The sequence below is a fragment of the Aulonocara sp. 'chitande type north' Nkhata Bay genome, linkage group LG23, assembly GCF_057382095.1.
Source record: "Aulonocara sp. 'chitande type north' Nkhata Bay isolate Kocher_YH1m ecotype deep benthic linkage group LG23, A_spYH_male_GT1.1, whole genome shotgun sequence".
Lineage (NCBI taxonomy): Eukaryota > Metazoa > Chordata > Actinopteri > Cichliformes > Cichlidae > Aulonocara > Aulonocara sp. 'chitande type north' Nkhata Bay.
This window is the reverse complement of record NC_141365.1, coordinates 33,825,416-33,845,002: the sequence shown is the minus strand read 5'-3', so window position 1 is coordinate 33,845,002 and position 19,587 is coordinate 33,825,416. Positions and strand designations below refer to the sequence as shown.

The following is a 19,587-nucleotide window of genomic DNA, read 5'->3' as shown; positions in this document are numbered from 1 at the left end:
ACAGTTTTCCTGTAATCGGAGATCAAAGATGTCAATATGTAGAGTACAGTAAAGCAAAATGGGAAGATTTTACTATCAATTTTCTCAAAAACTGTACAGTAATTTTGGCTGTGGATCACAGCATGCAGAGTGGGGGTCACCCAGAGTCAGAATCCAGTGAGATATCTGCGTCACCTCTTTCAGTTTTCCTGTAATCTGAGCTCAAAGATGAGGACATTAAAAGTATAGTTGAGTAAATTGGGTAAATTTTATTGTTAATTTTCTCTGAATCATACAGTAATTTGGGCTGTGGATCACAGGGGTGAAAGTGGAGATTAACCAAAACTGGGAGTGGATTGTGAAGTAAAATAGTGTCAGGACAGAAAACACTGCGTTTCTAAGCCAGTCGGCACCTATACCGTAATATGCGTAAGAGTAGTGCAACAACATTTTAGGTGCGGCTGGCGGGGCGGCTAGCTTGACTGCGACTTCGTAAGTGAGGGCTCACTTGACCGCAGTGCTTTACGTGTACTGTCGTCCGAGACTTGCACCGCAGTGTCAGCGTTTGTTTCCCTGTTGGCCATGCTTGTTGTTGTGGTCATCTGTTGTCTTCCGGTATTTTCTCCGCAAGCGACCTTTCCTCGACCAATGAGATAAGCGGTAATCTGAATTGTCATACTCGAATTGTCATAAGTGTGCTGTCAGCTCATTGGTCACAAAGCAGGAGAGGGGCTGGGAATTATGTTTTCAAACAAAGCGTTAATTCCATTAACATTTATAGACTACTTTTGATTCTCACTGTATTACGGGACAAAGTGCGTCCCTTATTAGCTCAATACGGGACGTGTACTTTTGTTTCTAAATACGGGACGATTCCGTTTTTTAAGGGACGGTTGGCAACCCTATCCCTGAGTGAACACGGTGTACAGATGGGTACAGACAGCAGCCTCAGAGCACCCATCTAATATGGAGACTACAAAGGCAGACAGCAGGCGCAATCCTTTGGCCACTGCCAGCTTTTTTTCAAGGGTCTTTTTGTGGTAAGTGCATTAATGAAGATATTGGATTCCTCAGCATGTTGTTAGTATATCAGTCAAAAGAAAGAAGAAAGTTTCTGCAAATTATTCCGCACTGAGTGACAGCACTTAGGCAAGGCAAGGCAAGGCAAGTTTATTTGTATAGCACAATTCAACAACAAGGTGATTCAAAGTGCTTTACAGAGACATTAGAAACAAGAACAAATAAAAAGCATGATTTAAAATTGATTAAAACAAGCAAATAAACTAACTAATTAACAAACAAACAAACAAACAAAACAGTATATAAAATCAAAACAGATAAAATCAGAACAGTAGATAAAATCAGTAGTTAAATGTAAGTTTTGAAATTTAAGCTTAAAGTGTGGATTTGGTGCTTTATTCAAATGCAGCTGAGAACAGGTGAGTCTTCAACCTGGATTTAAATAAACTGAGTGTTTCAGCTGATCTGAGGCTTTCTGGGAGTTTGTTCCAGATATAAGGAGCATAAAAGCTGAATGCAGCTTCTCCGTGTCTGGTTCTGACTCTGGGAACTGATAAAAGACCGGATCCAGATGACCTGAGGGATCTGGATGGTTCATACTGGGTCAGGAGGTCATTGATGTATTTTGGTCCTAAACCATTCAGAGCTTTATAGGCCAGCATCAGAACTTTAAAGTCTATCCTCTGACGGACAGGCAGCCAGTGTAAGGACCTCAGAGCTGGACTGATGTGGTCCACTTTTTTGGTCTTAGTGAGGACTCGAGCAGCAGAGTTCTGAATGAGCTGTAGTTGTCTGACTGATTTTTTAGGTAGACCTGTAAAGATGCTGTTACAGTAATCAAGCCTACTAAAGATGAATGCATGGACTAGTTTTTCCAGGTCCTGTTGAGACATCAGATCTTTTATCCTTGATATATTCTTGAGGTGATAGTAAGCTGACTTTGTTATTGTCTTAATGTGTTTTTCTAAGTTTAGGTCTGCATCCATCACTACACCCAAATTTCTCGCCTGGTTTGTGGTTTTTAGATGTATAGATTGAAGTTCTCTGGTGACCTGTAATCGTTTTTCTTTGGCGCCAAAGACTATTACCTCAGTTTTGTTTTTGTTTAGCTGGAGAAAATTGTGGCACAACCAGTCATTGATTTCCTCAATGCATTTACCAAGAGCCTGTACAGGGCCTCGGTCGCCTGGTGACATTGTGATATATATTTGTGTGTCATCTGCATAGCTGTGATAGTTTATTTTGTTGTTCTTTATAATCTGTGCCAGTGGGAGCATGTAGATGTTAAACAGAAGGGGTCCCAAGATGGAACCTTGGGGAACTCCACATGTGATACTTGTCTGCTCAGATGTGAAGTTACCTATTGATACAAAGTATTTCCTGTTTTCTACGTATGTTTTGAACCAGTTTAGTACAGTTCCTGAAAGACCTGTCCAGTTCTCCAGTCGTTTGAGTAATATGTTGTGGTCAACTGTATCAAATGCTGCACTGAGATCCAGTAAAACTAGGACTGACATTTTTCCACTGTCTGTATTCAGACATATGTCATTAAACACTTTGGTCAGAGCGGTTTCAGTGCTGTGGTTCTGTCTAAAACCTGACTGGAAGGCATCGTAGCAATTATTCTGTTTTAAGAAGTAACTGAGCTGTTGAGAAACTGCTTTTTCAATGATCTTACTTAAAAACGGGAGATTTGAGATCGGCCTGTAGTTGTTCATTTGTGTCTTGTCAAGATTGTCCTTTTTCAGTATAGGTTTGATTACAGCAGTTTTTAGTGATTCTGGAAACACACCTGATAATAAAGAAAAGTTGACGATCTGTAACAGGTCTGACTCTAAAGTCTTTGAGACCTTTTTGAAAAAACTTGTTGGCAGGACATCTAAACAGCAGGAGGAGGAGTTCAGTTTACCTAAGATGTCCTCCAGGTCTTTGCTGTTAATAGGTTGAAACTGTTTCATGGTGTTTAAACAGTTTTTTGGTGGACACAGTACATATCCTGGATCTGCTGTTGATGTACCAATTGCTTGTCTAATTTTTTGGATTTTTTCAGTGAAGAATTTGGCAAAGTCATTGCAGGCCATGGTCGAATGAAGTTCAGCTGCCACTGACACAGGAGGGTTTGTTAGCCTGTCAACTGTAGAAAATAAGACCCGAGCATTATGGCTGTTTTTAGTGATGATGTCAGAGAAGTAGGACCTCCTTGCACTCCTCAGTTGTAAATTATAATTGTGAAGTTTCTCTTTATAAATGTCATAATGAACCTGGAGGTTTGTTTTTCTCCATCTGCGCTCAGCTTTCCTACACTCTCTTTTTTCGTTTTTCACCAGTGTGGAGTTTCTCCATGGAGACTTTTTCCTTCCAGAGATAACCTTCACCATAATGGGAGCAATTGGGTCCATTACATTTAACATGTTAGCATTGAAGCTATTGACGAGCTCATTGACTGACCCTCTGGGCAGGTCAGGTGTTAATGGGAAGACCTGGTTAAAAATTGCACTACTGTGTTCAGTTATACACCGTTTTGTGATCACTGTTGTTGATATATTTGTGTGGGCTGAGATTTTACTTTCAAAGAAAACACAGTAATGATCAGACAGGCCCACATCAGACACAGTAACCTTTGAAATGCTCAGGCCTTTGGAGATCAGTAGGTCAAGAGTGTGTCCTCTATTATGTGTGGCCTCTGTTACATGCTGAGTCAGCCCAAAGTTGCCCAGAGTGTTATTCAGGTCTTTAGTCCCTTTGTCCTGAGGGTTGTCCACATGGATGTTAAAATCCCCAGCAATAATTACACAGTCAAAATCAACACAGATCACAGACAGCAGTTCACTGAGGTCATTAAAAAAGTCTGTGCAGTATTTGGGAGGCCTGTAAACATTAAGAAACACAACTTTGGATGGGGCCTTCAGCTGTAAAGCCACATATTCAAAAGACTGAAAACTTCCAGGAGATAGCTGCTTACATTGAAATGATTCATTAAATAAGACAGCAACCCCTCCTCCTCTCCTGCTCGCCCTGACCTCACTGATAAAACTGTAGTTAGGAGGGGTTGTCTCGATGAGAACAGCTCCACTGTTACTTTGGTCCAACCAAGTTTCAGTTAAAAACATAAAATCAAGGCTGTGCTCAGTGATTAAATCATTAATTAAACATTAGATCTCTAGCTGGGAAAACATTTTTAATAAAGCCAACTTAAGTGTTTTAGAGGTATTACTTGTCCCCTCGTGTTTGGGAGCAGTCTGTGGCACACAAGGTATGTTTACTATGTTTAAAGATCTTTTAGAGTGCAGCTCTCTGTGTTTTGACCAGGCCACATGTCTCCTGTCACCTAAAAGTACAGAAATTTTAAAACCTTCTAGTAAACAGGGTCCCAGCTTCTCCTGGGAAAAGTCATCACTGCCATAATCCTCACAGCCCGGACCCTTCACACATCACGCATCAGACTGCGGAGACAGGGCATGAAGAGGAACTAAGGGGGGCGAGGCTGGGCAATGTGACTTCGATTGCTCTGTTGAGGGTGGGGCTCGATGGCGAACCTTTGGCCGCTCTGGTGGGGGGTTTATGGGGGACAAAAAGGGATTGGGACGGGGGGTAGATCTGAGCCCAGCATTGACCCGCTCCATCATCTCCTCAGTGAATTTCAGGTGTGGGGAGGAGGGAGAAAGGGAGGGGGAGGAGGGTGATGGCCTGTCAGGGGTTTGGGGGACTGGGGAAGGTCGTGGTCCCTTGTCCTGGTCGTTGGTGTTGTTGAGAGAGTTGGAGGCAAATAGGGACCCCTCTTCTTGCCTTAGATGTCTCTCCTTTCTGAGGCTCTTCCCGGGTGGGGGCAAATGGAGCTCCTCCTCAAGGTTTCTGCTGGGCTTTGTCTGTTCTTGGAGTACTGTTTGTTCCTCTTTATGAGATAACTCCTCGTTTATCTCAGCCTTGGCACCAAGCACGGATGGATGACGTATGGAATAAAACAAGTTGGAGGTGAACAGTTTCACCCCTGACTTGTTAAAATTAAATCCATTTGCTTTGAACAGATGCCTGCGTTCCCAAAAAATATTAAAGCGTTCCGTCTGAAATGGGAATAAAGTATATCATAGAGATGAATCGGAATCTAGGAGCGAAGAGGGAATTTTTATTTTTATTTTTGTGTACTCAGTAACGACTAGAAGACTCGGGTAACAAGTAACTGAGAAATCAAATAGGTTAGAACTTAAAGGGCTTGCGGATCTTTTGATCTTTTTAAAGTGGGCTTTTAAAAAAGGCCCGTTATATCTACAGGGAGAGTGTAAGTCAATCGTTCTATAAATGTCAAATGTAAACTGTCCATATTCCATAGGTGACTGAATATAGGCTTCCCCTTCGCATAGGGGCTTGTACATATTGTACATAACAAATATGTGTCAGTTACTTAAAGAACATCACGTGATATATCCCCTACGGGCATTCCGATGTACGTCTTGGTCTAGTCCCAATGTGCAAACTGATGCTCTCACAAAGTCTGAGGCTCTCAAGTATTTTTGAAAAGCTTTCATGCAAATAGAAGTTAAAACACGTTCTTTATTGCACATCTAGTTTAATCAGCCGTTTCTTTTTATTGGAGAAAACTGATGAGACTATTGCAATGAGCTCACTAAGTGACTTCAGTGAACTCTGTAAGGCTTTACAGAGAAACAAACCAGGGCCCTCTCTCGTTTCACAGACGACATTTAACATGTTTAGCAGTCACAGCAAGTATTCCTATTTGCTCGGAAGATGAAGGCGAGGCCAGAGCAGCTGTTTGCTATCTGCAACTTCACCACTAGCTGCCCTAAGTCGTACACACTGCTTTTTTAAAGGTTTATATATAGACTATATAGAAGTGGGTGTAGTCATTCGTTTCTCTGGACTGCAGTGTGAAGTCAGCGTATGCAGATTGATTCATTCCCACAGCCAGCCTCAAAGAGCTGTCTTTTTCTTTCAGCACCAGTTGCTTTCCTGTGCTTATTAGTTATTCATACACTGATCATCATCACTTGCTTGTTAATTCAAGAAGCTGGATACCTGTGAATTTACATTGTAATTTTAAATGTTCTTCCGGGACTGTGGCCGATATTTGATGTGTGAACAGCATTAGCTTTAAGAGATCCTCCAAGTCCATCACTAGAAACACTGTTTCTCCAAATAACTCATTAAGCACAAATAGTTCAGACATTCACAGTCAGCTTAGATATGTCTTTTCTAAACCACAGTGATTTGTATTTTTCTCTGCCAGATGGAAATGGTTTGTTTTTTTCTGTTTCAGTTGGTTAAACCCCCTGTTACAGCTTGGCCAAAAACACAGGCTCGAGAAAGGTGACATGTACAGTGTCCTTCCGGAGGATCGGTCTGAAACCCTGGGAGAGGAGCTGCAGAGGTACTTCAGCAAAAGGCTAATGTGACAAAACCAGAAGTGGTGCTGGTTAAGAAACATGTCTGTTTGTTTCAAGTTAATGTTTTATTTTTTTATAGTGTGGATTGCCATTCTGTCAACCTGCCACTGCTTGTAATATCAAGTGCTTTCGAGGGTCTGATAATTGTGTTACTGACCTGCTGCTAATTAACCTAATTAGCCTCAAAGTCCTCCAGTTGTTTCTTTTTAGTGCCACTTACCTTTGCAGCCTTCTCTTGCCCTGTCCCAACTTTGTGAGATATGTTGCTGCCATCAAATTTCAATGCAAATAATTTTCATAAAATAGTAAAGCACCTCTGTTGGAAATGTGTTTATAAATCCTGGGCTCAACTAATAAATTCATTTGATTTGCAGATGTTGGAACGAGGAAGTAAAAAAGGCTTCAAAGGAACTATGGAAGCCGCAGCTCTCCAGGGTTCTTATAAAGTGCTATGGAAAGTCCTATGCATTAGCCGGCCTATTTGAATTTTTTCTGGTATGTTGTGAATATTTACAATTGGCACCAGTGTTAAAACAATCATTCATGCACAGGTCGTATTTGAGATTTTGTGCGGTTTTCTGGCCATATTATTTCAGATGAGCTCAAATAAAAAGGAATACTGTAGTTTTACTGTATTATTGTATTACTAGCAGATATTTGAACCAATTTACCACATCCAGTACTAGTAATGGATAGAGTGAAGCTTGTTTGCATATTCCATTATGTATTTATTGTCTTTGTCGTAAAGGAGGCAATCAAAGTGATCCAGCCACTTCTTCTGGGAAAAATAATCCTTTTCTTTGAGAATTATCACCCAGATGATCAGAGGAGTCTTTGCATGGCGTATGTTTACGCTGCTGCGATGTCCATCTCCACGTTTGGACTGACTATCCTCCAACATCTCTACTACTATCATGTCCAAAGAACAGGCATGAGGATTAGAGTGGCTATGTGTCACATGATCTACAGGAAGGTCAGTGAAGATTCAGAAAATTTGCACAAGAGATGCAAATTTTTGAGCTCACAACTCTCAGAATAATTTTGTAAATTTTTCAAGCTGTTAAGTAAAAATGTTCTCATCAGGCTCTTGGTCTCAGCACTGAATCCATCGGACGAACAACCACCGGTCAAATAGTGAACCTACTTTCAAATGATGTTAATCATTTTGATGAGGTAAGGCAACAGATGACCTAAATTTGTAAGGGTCAAGAACCAACTCGAAACTACATTTGGAGAATTGTAACCGAGACAACAGAAGGACAGAGGGTTAACCTGGATGTACCCTTTGAAACCTTTTTTCATTAGGTATTTGAGTAGATGGGTATTTGTGGTAAATACAGGGTTTTTTTTAGATATTATTTAAAAGTTACTACACTAACTTGCCACAGGAGAATGATAAAGATGAAAAATCTGAACTCTTGACCCTCTGCTTGATGTTATACACTCAACAAAAATATAAACGCAACACCTTTGTTACTGCTCCCATTCCCCATGGGATGGACGTAGAGACCTAAAATTCATTCCAGATACACAATATAACCATCCCTCCCAAACAGTGGTCACAAATCAGTCCAAATGTGTGGTAGTGGGCACATCTGCTATATTGAGATAATCCATCCCACCTCACAGGTGTGCCACATCAGGATGCTGATCTGACATTATGAGTAGTGCACAGGTGTACCTCAGACTGCCCACAACAAAAGGCCACCCTGGAATGTGCAGTTTTTTGCGCTATTGGAGGTCTGGGGACCCAGAACCGGTCAGTATCTGGTGTGACCACCATTTGCCTCATGCAGTGCAACACATCGTCGCATGGAGTCTATCAGATTGTCAATTGTGGCCTGTGAAATGTTGGGCCACTCCACTTCAATGGCTGTGCGAGGTTGTTGGATATTCGTGGGAACTGGTACACGCTGTCGTATACGCCGGTCAAGCACATCCCGAACATGCTCAATGGGCGACATGTCCGGTGAGTATGCTGGCCATGCAAGAACTGGGACATTCTCAGCTGCCATCTGCCCTGAACAATGTGAACCATGATTCATCCGTGAAGCGCACACCTCTCCAACATGCCAGACGCCATCGAATGTGAGCATTTGCCCACACAAGTCTGTTACGGCGACGAGCTGGAGTCAGGTCAAGACCCCGATGAGGACGACGGGCATGCAGTCAAGCGTCCCTGAGACGGTTTCTGACAGTTTGTGCAGAAATTGTTTGGTTGTGCAAACCAATTGTTCCAGCAGCTGTCTGGGTGGCTGGTCTCAGACGATCTTGGAGGTGAACCTGCTGGATGTGGAGGTCCTGGGCTGGTGTGGTTACACGAGGTCTGCGGTTGTGAGGCCGGTTGGATGTTCTGCCATATTCTCTGAAACGCCTGTGGAGACTGCTTATGGTTGAGAAATGAACATTCAATGCACGGGCGACAGATCTGGTTGACATTCCTGCTGTCAGCATGCCAATTGCACGCTCCCTCATTGCTTGTGGCATCTGTGGCATTTTGCTGTGAGACAAAACTGCACATTCCAGGGTGGCCTTTTGTTGTGGGCAGTCTGAGGTACACCTGTGCACTACTCATGATGTCAGATCAGCATCCTGATGTGGCACACCTGTGAGGTGGGATGGATTATCTCAATATAGCAGATGTGCCCACTACCACACATTTGGACTGATTTGTGACCACTGTTTGGGAGGGATGGTTATATTGTGTATCTGGAATGAATTTTAGGTCTCTACGTCCATCCCATGGGGAATGGGAGCAGTAACAAAGGTGTTGCGTTTATATTTTTGTTGAGTGTATATAGGGCAGGGAAGAGGTCTGGAAGTGTCAATATAAAGCAAATCAATACAAAGTTGTCCAGAGAGATCACATTTATTGTATGACGAAACATTTCTGTCCACTTCCAGGATTACAGCACACCATCTATAGAGCATAAGGTCTGGCGAGTCCCTGTTCAGACGGTGTCATCACAAGATGACTGATTTTGAGCTAATACAAGACCTCACAATAACTTCTAATCAATGAGATTGACTGAGAGCAAACCTTCAACTGATAGCTAGCTATGTCATAAGGATGTATATAGGCAATTTTTGTATGGGTAGGACAATTAAGTTTACTTTTGTCTAATTCACAGGAAGTTGTTTTCAAAAATATTAGGCAGGCATCTGAATAAAACATCTGTACTTCCACAAATGAAACATGCTCATCCACCCTGGTTAACTGCAGTCAGGCATTAAAAGCAAGTCTCTGCGGCTATTTTGTTAATGCCACAAAGGAATCATTTTTGGGATAGCTTAAAGCCTGACACGACTGATTAACATGTGAGGGTGATTGCAGTCACACGAGAATCACAAGCATCTTAAAGCTGTTCTATCGGCATGTAGTTACCCAACACTTTATTGAGTATTCCTAAAATTTGTTGACCATTAGCACATTTCTCCAAATCTTGGGCATCTATGTTTGCTTACATTACAGGCTCCTTATGGTGACTGACAGTTTTATCCAAGTTGTGACCGCCACTTCCAAATGTCACACACTTTTCAAAATGTCATTTATAATGACCTCTACAGATTACACTCAGACTGCACTACTTGTGGGCGGGACCTCTGCAAGCAATGGTGATCATCGTTTTCCTTTGGTATGAGATCGGCCCCTCGTGCCTGGCAGGTGTGGCAACAATTGCAGTTATGATGCCGATACAGACCTGGTTTGGAAAACTCTTCGGCATCTTCAGGTAAAGGATAACTGGAGAAGTACATGGATCTTTCAATCTATAGACCTCTCAACGTCCAGCAAGAAACAAGACCCGACTGCAGGACTCATAGGCAAATTGGGCAAATGTAAAACACACCTTTTTATTAAAGTAGAAGCCCGATGTTCACAAGCTCCAAAATATCCACACACAAAAAAGACTAATCCAGGAAATTCCAAAACCCGAACTGAGACATACAAAGGTGGTTAAACAGGCAGACTGCCAGACTTCTTCTTGGATTTTAGACACAAAGGTGCATTGCTGCCCTCCTCTGGTACTTCGTAAACCAAGGAGGTCAAACTCATTTTACCTTGAGGGCCACATACAACTTACTTTGATCTTAAGCAGGCTGGACGAGTGGCGCTGTGATTTTTCTTTTCTAAAGAAATGTTGCTGTAGTAAATGAAAGACATGTTCGCACAAATTCAATTGTAAGAAATGTTTGAAATTACACAAAATGTTCTGGTAGCTCATTGCCCAGACTCTCCTGTAATTATAAAGCAGGAAGTGTTTGTTAATACACAGAAAACCTTCTGTTTCTCTTGTTCTCTTACTGTGGGCACATTATTTTACCGAACTTCTGCAGAGTTCTTCCCAACTCGGTTTCAATTATAGAAAGATTGGCACAGTCAAAAAAAGTCCTCCACTGACATCTCAACTCTCAACAAATTTCCCAAAATACTCTCTGTGTAACTTTTTTTTTTTTTTTGGCTTTTAGCCTTTTGTGCTGTATCCATTTTGAGTTTTTAACCTCAGCATGCTAAGTGCACAGCTGATCATCACACCACTGTGACAAAAACTACTTTTTTTTGAGTTGTTGCATTTCATGAAGAATGTAGATTTATATGATCTCTCTAAAGAGTATGAGCTCTATTACCTGATCGAAGTGTGTTTAAGGTTCTGTATAATCAGTCTGTATCAGTAATGACCTTCATCGTAGCCTTAAGGATTGTCCTATGTTAATTTTTTTCTTTGGGTCAGATGAGTAAGTGATGGATGGAGGGAATTTTACTGCAGTCATAGAAATCCTAAACCTTGTTGCTTTGGCATTAGACACATTTGATGCATACAAACCCACACATAAACTCCTCTGTAGGACTCCCATTTTTAACTTTAGTGTATTTTATGTCCACCTAGATAACTAGGGAATGTTAAAGCTGATACTGAAGCCATGCAAATATTTTGCAAGACCGGAGCTAATGTAGAAATCAGACAGGAAACACCAGGGAAACAAGACACAGCTGAAACTAATCAGATGATTACAAAAGAAAGTAAAACTAAATACAAGACCCAAGAAACAAATGACAACCAAAATAAAACAGGGAATGAATAACCGAAACACTCAATATGACAAACTAAAAACAAGGAGAGGAAATAAGGGAACAAGAGCCAACAAGAATGAATCAAAGAAAATCAAACGATGAAGAACAACCCAACCAACAGAAATAGAAACTTGAACTAAAAAGATTCGAACTAAGAACTAAATGTTCCCTATGAATCTAAAAACATTTTAAAACAAGTTCCAAACTCTGAAACCCGAGTCCAAACCCAGGACCATGACAGGGCCTGTTTAACAATGTTCAATGACTGTGTCTATTTTCTCATGCACTAATATGTTATTTATAATGTATCATTAGGAAAACTAGCGGCCTCAATGACATGTTGTGGAGTTTTTTGTTGTTGTTTTTTGGCAGGAGCAAAACAGCAGTCCTTACTGACAGCAGAATCCGTATCATGAATGAAGTGGTGTCTGGCATAAGGATAATCAAGATGTATGTCTGGGAGAAATGGTTCTCAGCCCTGGTGACTGAAGTTAGAAAGTAAGGATGAGAATCACAGACAAACTGGTAATGTTTTGACACGAATCATTTTCTGAACCAGCAGAATACTACTGCATATATTATCCTTTTTTGGTACCCCTCTCCATCATCAACTGATTTAGCCCTCAGCTCTGACAGGCTCACGGGGTATTGTCGTCAAAACACAGGGAGGACGACAATACCAAGTTTGTGAATGAACTCCAGAATGAGGCGACATAGGATTTTCAAATTCAGACCAATGATGCACCTACTAGAAATCTCAGATAAGTTCAAATCCCGCTGACCTTAACCCCAAGGTCAGAGGTTAACTTTTCTGAAAATCACTTAGGATTTCCACGTTTTTCACATAGGTGCAAATGCTACAACTCTTACATAAATCCTCCTTTTGCAACATGTTTACATTTTATGTTTGCTTGTCTTTTCTTCAATTTGTGAAAAAGTTTATATTACTACTTTTTTTTTCTGGGGTGTTCTTAATTGGTACTGTTGTCCTCCTGCTGAAACTCATATCAAGAGTGATCCCTAAACTCAGTGGGAGGTTTGGATCCTGCTGTATTGGATAACCAAGAGTACTTAGACAGAACTTATGCAGGCACAGGGAGAACATGGGAATTCACAAAAAGCTACACTCTGACTTTTCTTTCCTTTTTCCTTCATAACTTAAAAATTAAATATATAATTACTGTCATAGACATATCAAAGTGAAACCGATGTTGCTCAACATCCTGCCAAATTTAAACTTAAAACTTTGCTTCAACTATGTAATCCATCTACATATGTTCTCTTATGTTTGTAGGAAAGAAATCAGTCGGATATTAAAGAGCTCCTACCTACGAGGACTCAACATGGCTTCCTTCTTTGCCAGCAGCAAGCTCATAATCTTTGTTACCTTCACGGTCTACACTCTTTTGGGGAACACCATGACTGCCAGCCAGGTGTTTGTCACCATGTCCCTGTATGGTACAATTAAGGTCACCCTGACCCTGTTCTTTCCTCTGGCCATTGAGAAGTTGTCAGAGACTGTAGTGAGCATTCGCAGGATTAAGGTAATTAATTTCTGTCATAAACTGTAGGAAAAGTTGGCAATCCAGTAGTCATGTCCAAGATAGTCAAACAATTTCCAAAGCTGGTGTAAAACCATGTTTATCATTTTCCCAGAATTTTCTCCTACTGGAAGAGATTGAGAGAAAAAACATTATGTTGCCTTTGGCGGAAAAGGGGGGAAACTCTATTGAGATCGAGAAACTGACCTGCTACTGGGATAAGGTAAATAGTGTAATATATTTCGTAGCGGTGTAACATATTGTTGTAGAACAATGACTGTTCCTGCAAACTTTATAGTTTGATGTAGTACTTACTGCCATTTTTGTCTTTGTTTAGAGTTTGGATGCACCATCTCTTCAGAATGTTTCCATCACAGCAAAGTCACATCAACTTCTGACTGTAATCGGACCAGTGGGGGCCGGAAAGGTCAGTAAACTTGTGTAATCTATTTTAGCATCCACCCTAAGATTATAGGAGTCTTTAACCTAACGGTTTATTACCGGATTCTTATACGCTGCTCAAAAAATAATCACTTTAATAACATATCAGATCTCAATGGGGAAAAAAATCATCATTACTGATGTGCACTGAGTAATATGTTAGGTGGTGCAACCTGGCAACATTGGATGAACTGAAACATAATGTCCCACAGGTGTTCTATTGATTTAGGTCAGGTGAGTGTGGGGGCCAGTCAGTGGTATTAGTTCCTTCATCCTTCAAGAACTGCCTGCATACTCTCACCACATGAGGTTGGACATTGCTGTGCACCAGGAAGAATCCAGGACCCACAAGCATATGGTCTGATAAAGTTCAAGGACTTTATTACAATATCTATTGAAAGTCAGGGTGCCGTTGCCTAGCCTGTAGAGGTTTGTGCATCCCTCTATCAATATGCCAGTGACTCACCACCAACCCAGTCATGCTGAATGATGTTACACAACATACGTTTTTCCACGACTTCTCCAGACCCTTTCAGTTCTGTCACATGTGCATGGGTTAAGCTTGCTTTCATCTTTGAAAAGCACAGGGCGCAAGTGGAGGACCTACCAATTCTGGTATTCTATGGCAAAGGTTAGTTGGGTTCCATGGTGCTGGGTGGTGAGCACAGGGCTTACCAGAGGGCACTGGGCTCTCTGGCGCCATTATTGTCATTTTTATAGGGTTTTGGCAGTGATCATCCAGTTTCCTTTTGTAAAACGGAGCAGATCCCAGTCCTGATGATGGGTTAAGGGCCTTCAACAGCCTTGTCCAGGTCTCCTAGAACATTTTCTTGTCTCCTGGAATTTCATTTACCGTTTTACCATGTGGGAGATGGACTACCTGTGCAATCTCTGTAGGGTCCAGGTATCGACTAACAACCCCCTCTGCTATTTGACTGATCACATCAATATCCCAAAAGTTTAACTGACTAGTTGACAGACTAGTTACACAATATGGGATCAACAAGAAACGAATTTTGGAATATCAACAAATTAAATCCATAGTAAAAAAGAAATTTAATCCCAGTGAAGCTGAATTACAAACACCACCAACTGTGGTACAATTTTTTTTAGTCTAAAACCCCCCAAATCATTGTCTAAAATATACAGAACACTTTCTAAAATAGATGAATCAATATCCCTTCCTACTGCAAAATGGGAACCAGATTTATCAATCAACTTAGACCCAAACCTTTGGTCTCAGATATCCTTAAAAACCTTTCAATGGATCAGAAATCCCAGTTTGCAATTAATACAATACAAAATATTACACAGAGTGCACTATACTGGTCATAGGATGTTCAAGATAGGCTATACGCCTTCCAACAACTGCTCACACTGCACAGCAAATACAACGGACAATTACATCCACGCTCTTTGGTTCTGTCCACCAGTTCAGAAATTTTGGCGTGAGATATGTGTAGACTTATCAAAGTGTCTGAAATGTAACATTCCAGCCTCCCCTTTAATATGCTTGCTGGGCAACTTGGATGAGGTCACTGCAGAAATAAACACAGCCCACGTTGTTTTTATGGCCCTATGCATTGCCAAGAAAATGGTCCTCATTAACTGGAAAAATAAAAATAATCTTAATTCTAACCAATATAAAAACCATCTAATAGATCACATTAGTCTTGATACAACCTCTGCCATCACATTTGATCAATCCCTTTGGGCTCCTTTGATCGGCTTCATCACCTAGTGGGGGTGGGGGGTCATGGTTTGGTCCTGCCTTCGCTATTGTAGTTGATATGGGGGTAGGGACGGCCTTAGGGTGTCTGGGGAGTCCCTAGGGATGTTTCCCTGGAGGGCCTAACCTGGGGGATGTGACCATGACCTGGTTAGGAGCTCTGGGGCTCTTGGATGGTGTTTTCCTTGTGGCTGCGTACAGCGGAGATGGGAGAGGGTCTGTGCTGGTGGACGTTGGTTACTGGCCTGGTAGCCTGGCTGCCCCTGGGAGGGTCCGGGACGGGCGTGGAGGCTTGGGGGTCTGGGGGTGCTCCGCCCCCCGGTCTGGCTGTTGTGTCGCCGGAGCAGTGGGCGGGTGGGTGCAGGGGGGCTCGGCCCCAGTGCAGGGGACCTCTGGTGCATCGGCCCAACTAGGGGGCTCTTTAACTGGTGGGGAGGTTGTTATATCTTTGCAGGTGGTCTCCTCACTACAGGAGCTCACTCTGCAGGTGGGGGGGAGAGATATTTAGGAGAGGTGGAGAATGAACTCAACCTGGGTATCTATTGTCTTGTGTAGTTTGGGAGATGATTGGATGATGGGGTGGGTGCAGTTTTCTCTGGGGTGGAGTCAGGAGGGCTGCCCCAGACTCTGTGGGGCTGGGCGGTGCTGCTGCTGCGGGCCCCGGTCCGGATGGGCCTGGGCCCCCTTGCCCTGGTGGGTTCCAGAGTGTGGGGGTGCCTACTGGGGTCAGCGGGGGAGCTGGCCCCAGGGAGGGGCCACTTTCCCCTCCCTTTCTTCCCTCCCCATCCTCAGCTGCCTCCCTATTCCCGCTCTACCACACCCACCCACACACGCAGGGCTTGGGGTGCAGGTATGTCACCAGGGTGCAGGGGAGGCACTCCCTCTCTGTCCCCTTCTGGCCACCTGTGCCTCAATTTTATTCTGCAACCTAGACATCCACATTACTCACACTCTCACATAACACATACATATAGGGCCTTGGGGGTGGGCACGTTTTACAGCATCCAGAGGATGGTTGGTGTATTCCAACCCACCTCGGGCGCTGATGCCCTACCCTCAATTTTAAATGTATTTAGACACTAAGGGTTTTCGGGAGGAGCCGTGCTGCTCTCTGAGAGGAAGCTAGTACCATGCTCTCCTGAGTTTTAAATGCACTTTAGAACAGCACACAGCAACACTACATATGAGCGGGCGTAGGGAGGTTTGAGGTCTTCACTCACCCCGGTTCTGTTGGCCGTCAGGGCTGGGGGGCTGGGAGGAGGTGCTGGCCGTCAGACTGGGGTCTGGGATGCGGGGCCTCCCTGCTACTGCAGATAAGGAGGTGGTCCGCTTGCCTCCACCCCAGAGAGAAGGGTTACATCTCCTGGGTCTAGGTGTGGCTTGCCCCTCTGAGGGCGGGGGTACCTGGACCTGGGATATGGAGTATGTTTGTTCGTCTGTGTCTATATGTCAGGTTGGGTCTTAGACTCAACCTCTCTGGGTAGATCTCAGGCCCTCTAAAGTACGGAGGCCTATCTCCCCTCACCACACTCCCTGCCGGTGGCTGATGCCCTCAGACCTTGGTGTGTTGGTGGTCCTTGTCGTCTGGGGCTGGGCACTCATGTATGTACCGGCTCACTCCTGGTGGCCGATTGGTGGGACCTGGCGCCTGTGGCCCGGCTGGGCCCCTTCCGGGGGGTGGGATGCCCTCAGGCCTCTGGCCTCTGGGCCTGAAGCTCGGTCCTCTCTGGCACAGCTGGCTGCCGGCAGAGCCCGCGGGCACGCCACTGCAACCCCCTCTGGCCTCTGCTCCGTAGCTGCTGGATGACCTCTCGTTTGGGGCTCTACTCAGCTCTTCCCAGGAGGGTGGCACGGTTCCCCCCCTTTTGGTGGTTCTCCTCGGGTCCTTGTACTCTGGGGCCTCTGGATATCTGGGGCCTGGATCTCCTCCATACCTGCTTCATACCCTGGTGGACGGGGCTATGGCTCCCCACACTCCCTAGCAGATCGTTACATGGAGAAACCTTTGGAATACAAGCATGCTGATCCACACAGGTATGCACACAGGTGTACACACGGGTATTCACAGACACGGACTACACCTTTCTTGGCTGCTGCCTCAAAGCACATTGTGTGCTGTCTATCTTGCGTGCTGCACAATATCATTTAATATTTAGTATCTACTGTTATCTACAGCTAGCTAGTTTATTGTGATGGTGCTGTTTTTATTATGTTGCTCTTTTTTTGTTTGCTTTCTCTTCTGTTTTTTTTTTCTTCATACAGGTGATCCAGGTGTTTTGTTTGTTTTTCTTTCTTTCTTCCCCCCTTCTCACCGTCTCTTCTCCCCTTTGGTTTTCTTTCTCTCCCTCTCTTTCTTTCATTCTTTCTCCCTGTCCTATCCCCCAGTCATGTCTGTCCCGTTTATAGCAACCGAAAATAAAATAAATTCATATGGACCAATATGGCAAGGCCATGATGATCCACTTGGTAAAATAAATCCGCTTGGCATCTTTCTTGGCCTTAAAACAACAATTCTGATGGCTAAAGATCCAAACGGGACACGAAAAAAAAAAAGTTTAACTGACTCGACTTTATTTAAAAAACATCCTTTAATTCTTTCTTTTAACAGTGTGCTTGATTTCATTTGTAAAAGAGTGGAGGTTTTTTCCTTTTTTTTCTGTTTTGTTTTTTTCTGTTACTGCATAGAGTCCTATGAAATATGTGGCCCATGATTCAGTACCTTGTACATTCACATTTAGCAAAAGTAGCTAAAGATCAGCTAAATCTGATCTGTATGACTTTATCAGTCATTATTCAGTTTATTCAGGTTTAGAGGCATATGTTTATACACAGCTCTTTTATGGTTCTGCCAAGGTGTTTGAGTTGTGTTGAGGTCCAGAATTTGTCTGGGCCATTGCACCATAGCAACTTGGAAACAAAGTGCTAAACCATTGCAGTATTTGTCACTGACCAAAAAAAAAAAAAAAAAAGCAATTTACCCAGCTTACATGCATGACATCCATGTTTTCCTCAGTCATCCCTGCTAAGTGCAATCCTGGGAGAGCTTCCTCGTGATACAGGCACACTGAAGGTCAAAGGTCAGCTAACCTACGCATCCCAGCAACCGTGGGTGTTCCCTGGAACCATTCGCAGCAACATCCTTTTTGGGAGAGAACTTAACCCAAAGAAATATGAGCAGGTCCTTAGAGCCTGTGCTCTGAAGAAGGTGAGCTAATGTGTTCTATCAAAACGGAATATTGTGTTCATTACAATGTAGAAATACTACTTGAAAAACTATGACTGAAAAGCTTCTAAAGCCTGAACTACTACTGTGGATTTCATGGACCCGGACTTTACAGAGAAGCAGATGCATGTCCACAACTCAGGCTTCTTCTAGTCATGATTCTGGGTTTTGTACCCAGCGTTTTTCAGCTTTGGAATCTCAGTCTTCAGTTTGATATTTTCTGTATGACCTTGTTGTAACCTATGTTGTAATTTTCTGTTGAATATTATGTTTGCTTGGGTTGTGTTTTCATTCTGATTTTATGTTTTGTATTCATAGTTTCTTTGTTAGTTATTCTCAGGTTTTTCCTTTCCTCTTATGTTTTTAATGCCTAGTCTGCGTTTCGATCATTAATACTTGTCCTGGAATCTCTATCTGTGCTTATAGTACAGGATAGCCTATTTTGCTAATATTCTGAAGAACAAAACCAAACTGCCAATATTTATCAAATGACTAAAATGTTCCCCTATTTTTGGCATTCACATTTATTTTTGTTACACGTACATTTTGTGCAGGACCTGGAGATGTTCCCAGATGGAGACCTAACACTGATTGGAGACAGAGGAGCCACACTCAGTGGTGGACAGAAAGCTCGTGTAAACCTGGCGAGGTACGACAACAGTCACAGCAGTTATGTCATTGTTATGCACAGGAGAGAAATCCATTTTTAGTATAATCCTCAACAGATTTGAATTCCTTCTCTGAGTTATTAGGCAGCCTAAAATAGAGGCAGCAATAACCTATATGTTCGGGCAATTTTTTTAAACCTCCAGGTATGCACACTACTGTTGCTATAGTTGTTCTACTTCACATGCCATAATCAAAGCCCTTTTTTTTTTACAGGGCTGTGTATGAGGATGCAGACATCTACCTCCTGGATGACCCTTTAAGTGCTGTGGATGCAGAAGTTGGAAAACATCTTTTCGACAAGTAATGACTGCTCACAATTATCTGTGTCCCAAAGAGATACCCATATGTATTCATACACATGAAGTATAGTATATTCTACATGCTACATATCTCTGTTTTATAGAAACGAAGGGAATTATTAATTGTAAGGTTAGATTTGAGTTTTCAATTCAACACCGGTCATTTCATGGCACTTTATACTGTAAAGTAAAGACCTAACAATACTATCACTGATA

At 42.7% G+C, this 19,587-nt stretch overlaps 1 protein-coding gene across 2 annotated transcripts in view; it reads left to right on the top strand.

The window, feature by feature from the left end:
- The first annotated feature begins 503 nt into the window (after positions 1-503).
- Positions 504-19,587, top strand: part of LOC147302269 (ATP-binding cassette sub-family C member 4-like) — a 39,241-nt gene continuing 20,157 nt past the window's right edge. Inside the window, exons 1-14 of one of the 2 annotated variants that reach the window (XM_086284012.1) lie at positions 504-639; positions 867-1,019; positions 6,272-6,382; positions 6,773-6,893; positions 7,147-7,371; positions 7,482-7,571; positions 9,966-10,129; positions 11,842-11,967; positions 12,764-13,013; positions 13,126-13,233; positions 13,348-13,437; positions 18,194-18,385; positions 18,958-19,052; positions 19,286-19,372. In XM_086284012.1, coding sequence (XP_086140138.1) covers positions 946-1,019; positions 6,272-6,382; positions 6,773-6,893; positions 7,147-7,371; positions 7,482-7,571; positions 9,966-10,129; positions 11,842-11,967; positions 12,764-13,013; positions 13,126-13,233; positions 13,348-13,437; positions 18,194-18,385; positions 18,958-19,052; positions 19,286-19,372 — 1,733 coding nt within the window. In that variant the 5' untranslated portion in view covers positions 504-639; positions 867-945. The other variant, XM_086284011.1, reaches the window with a different exon arrangement.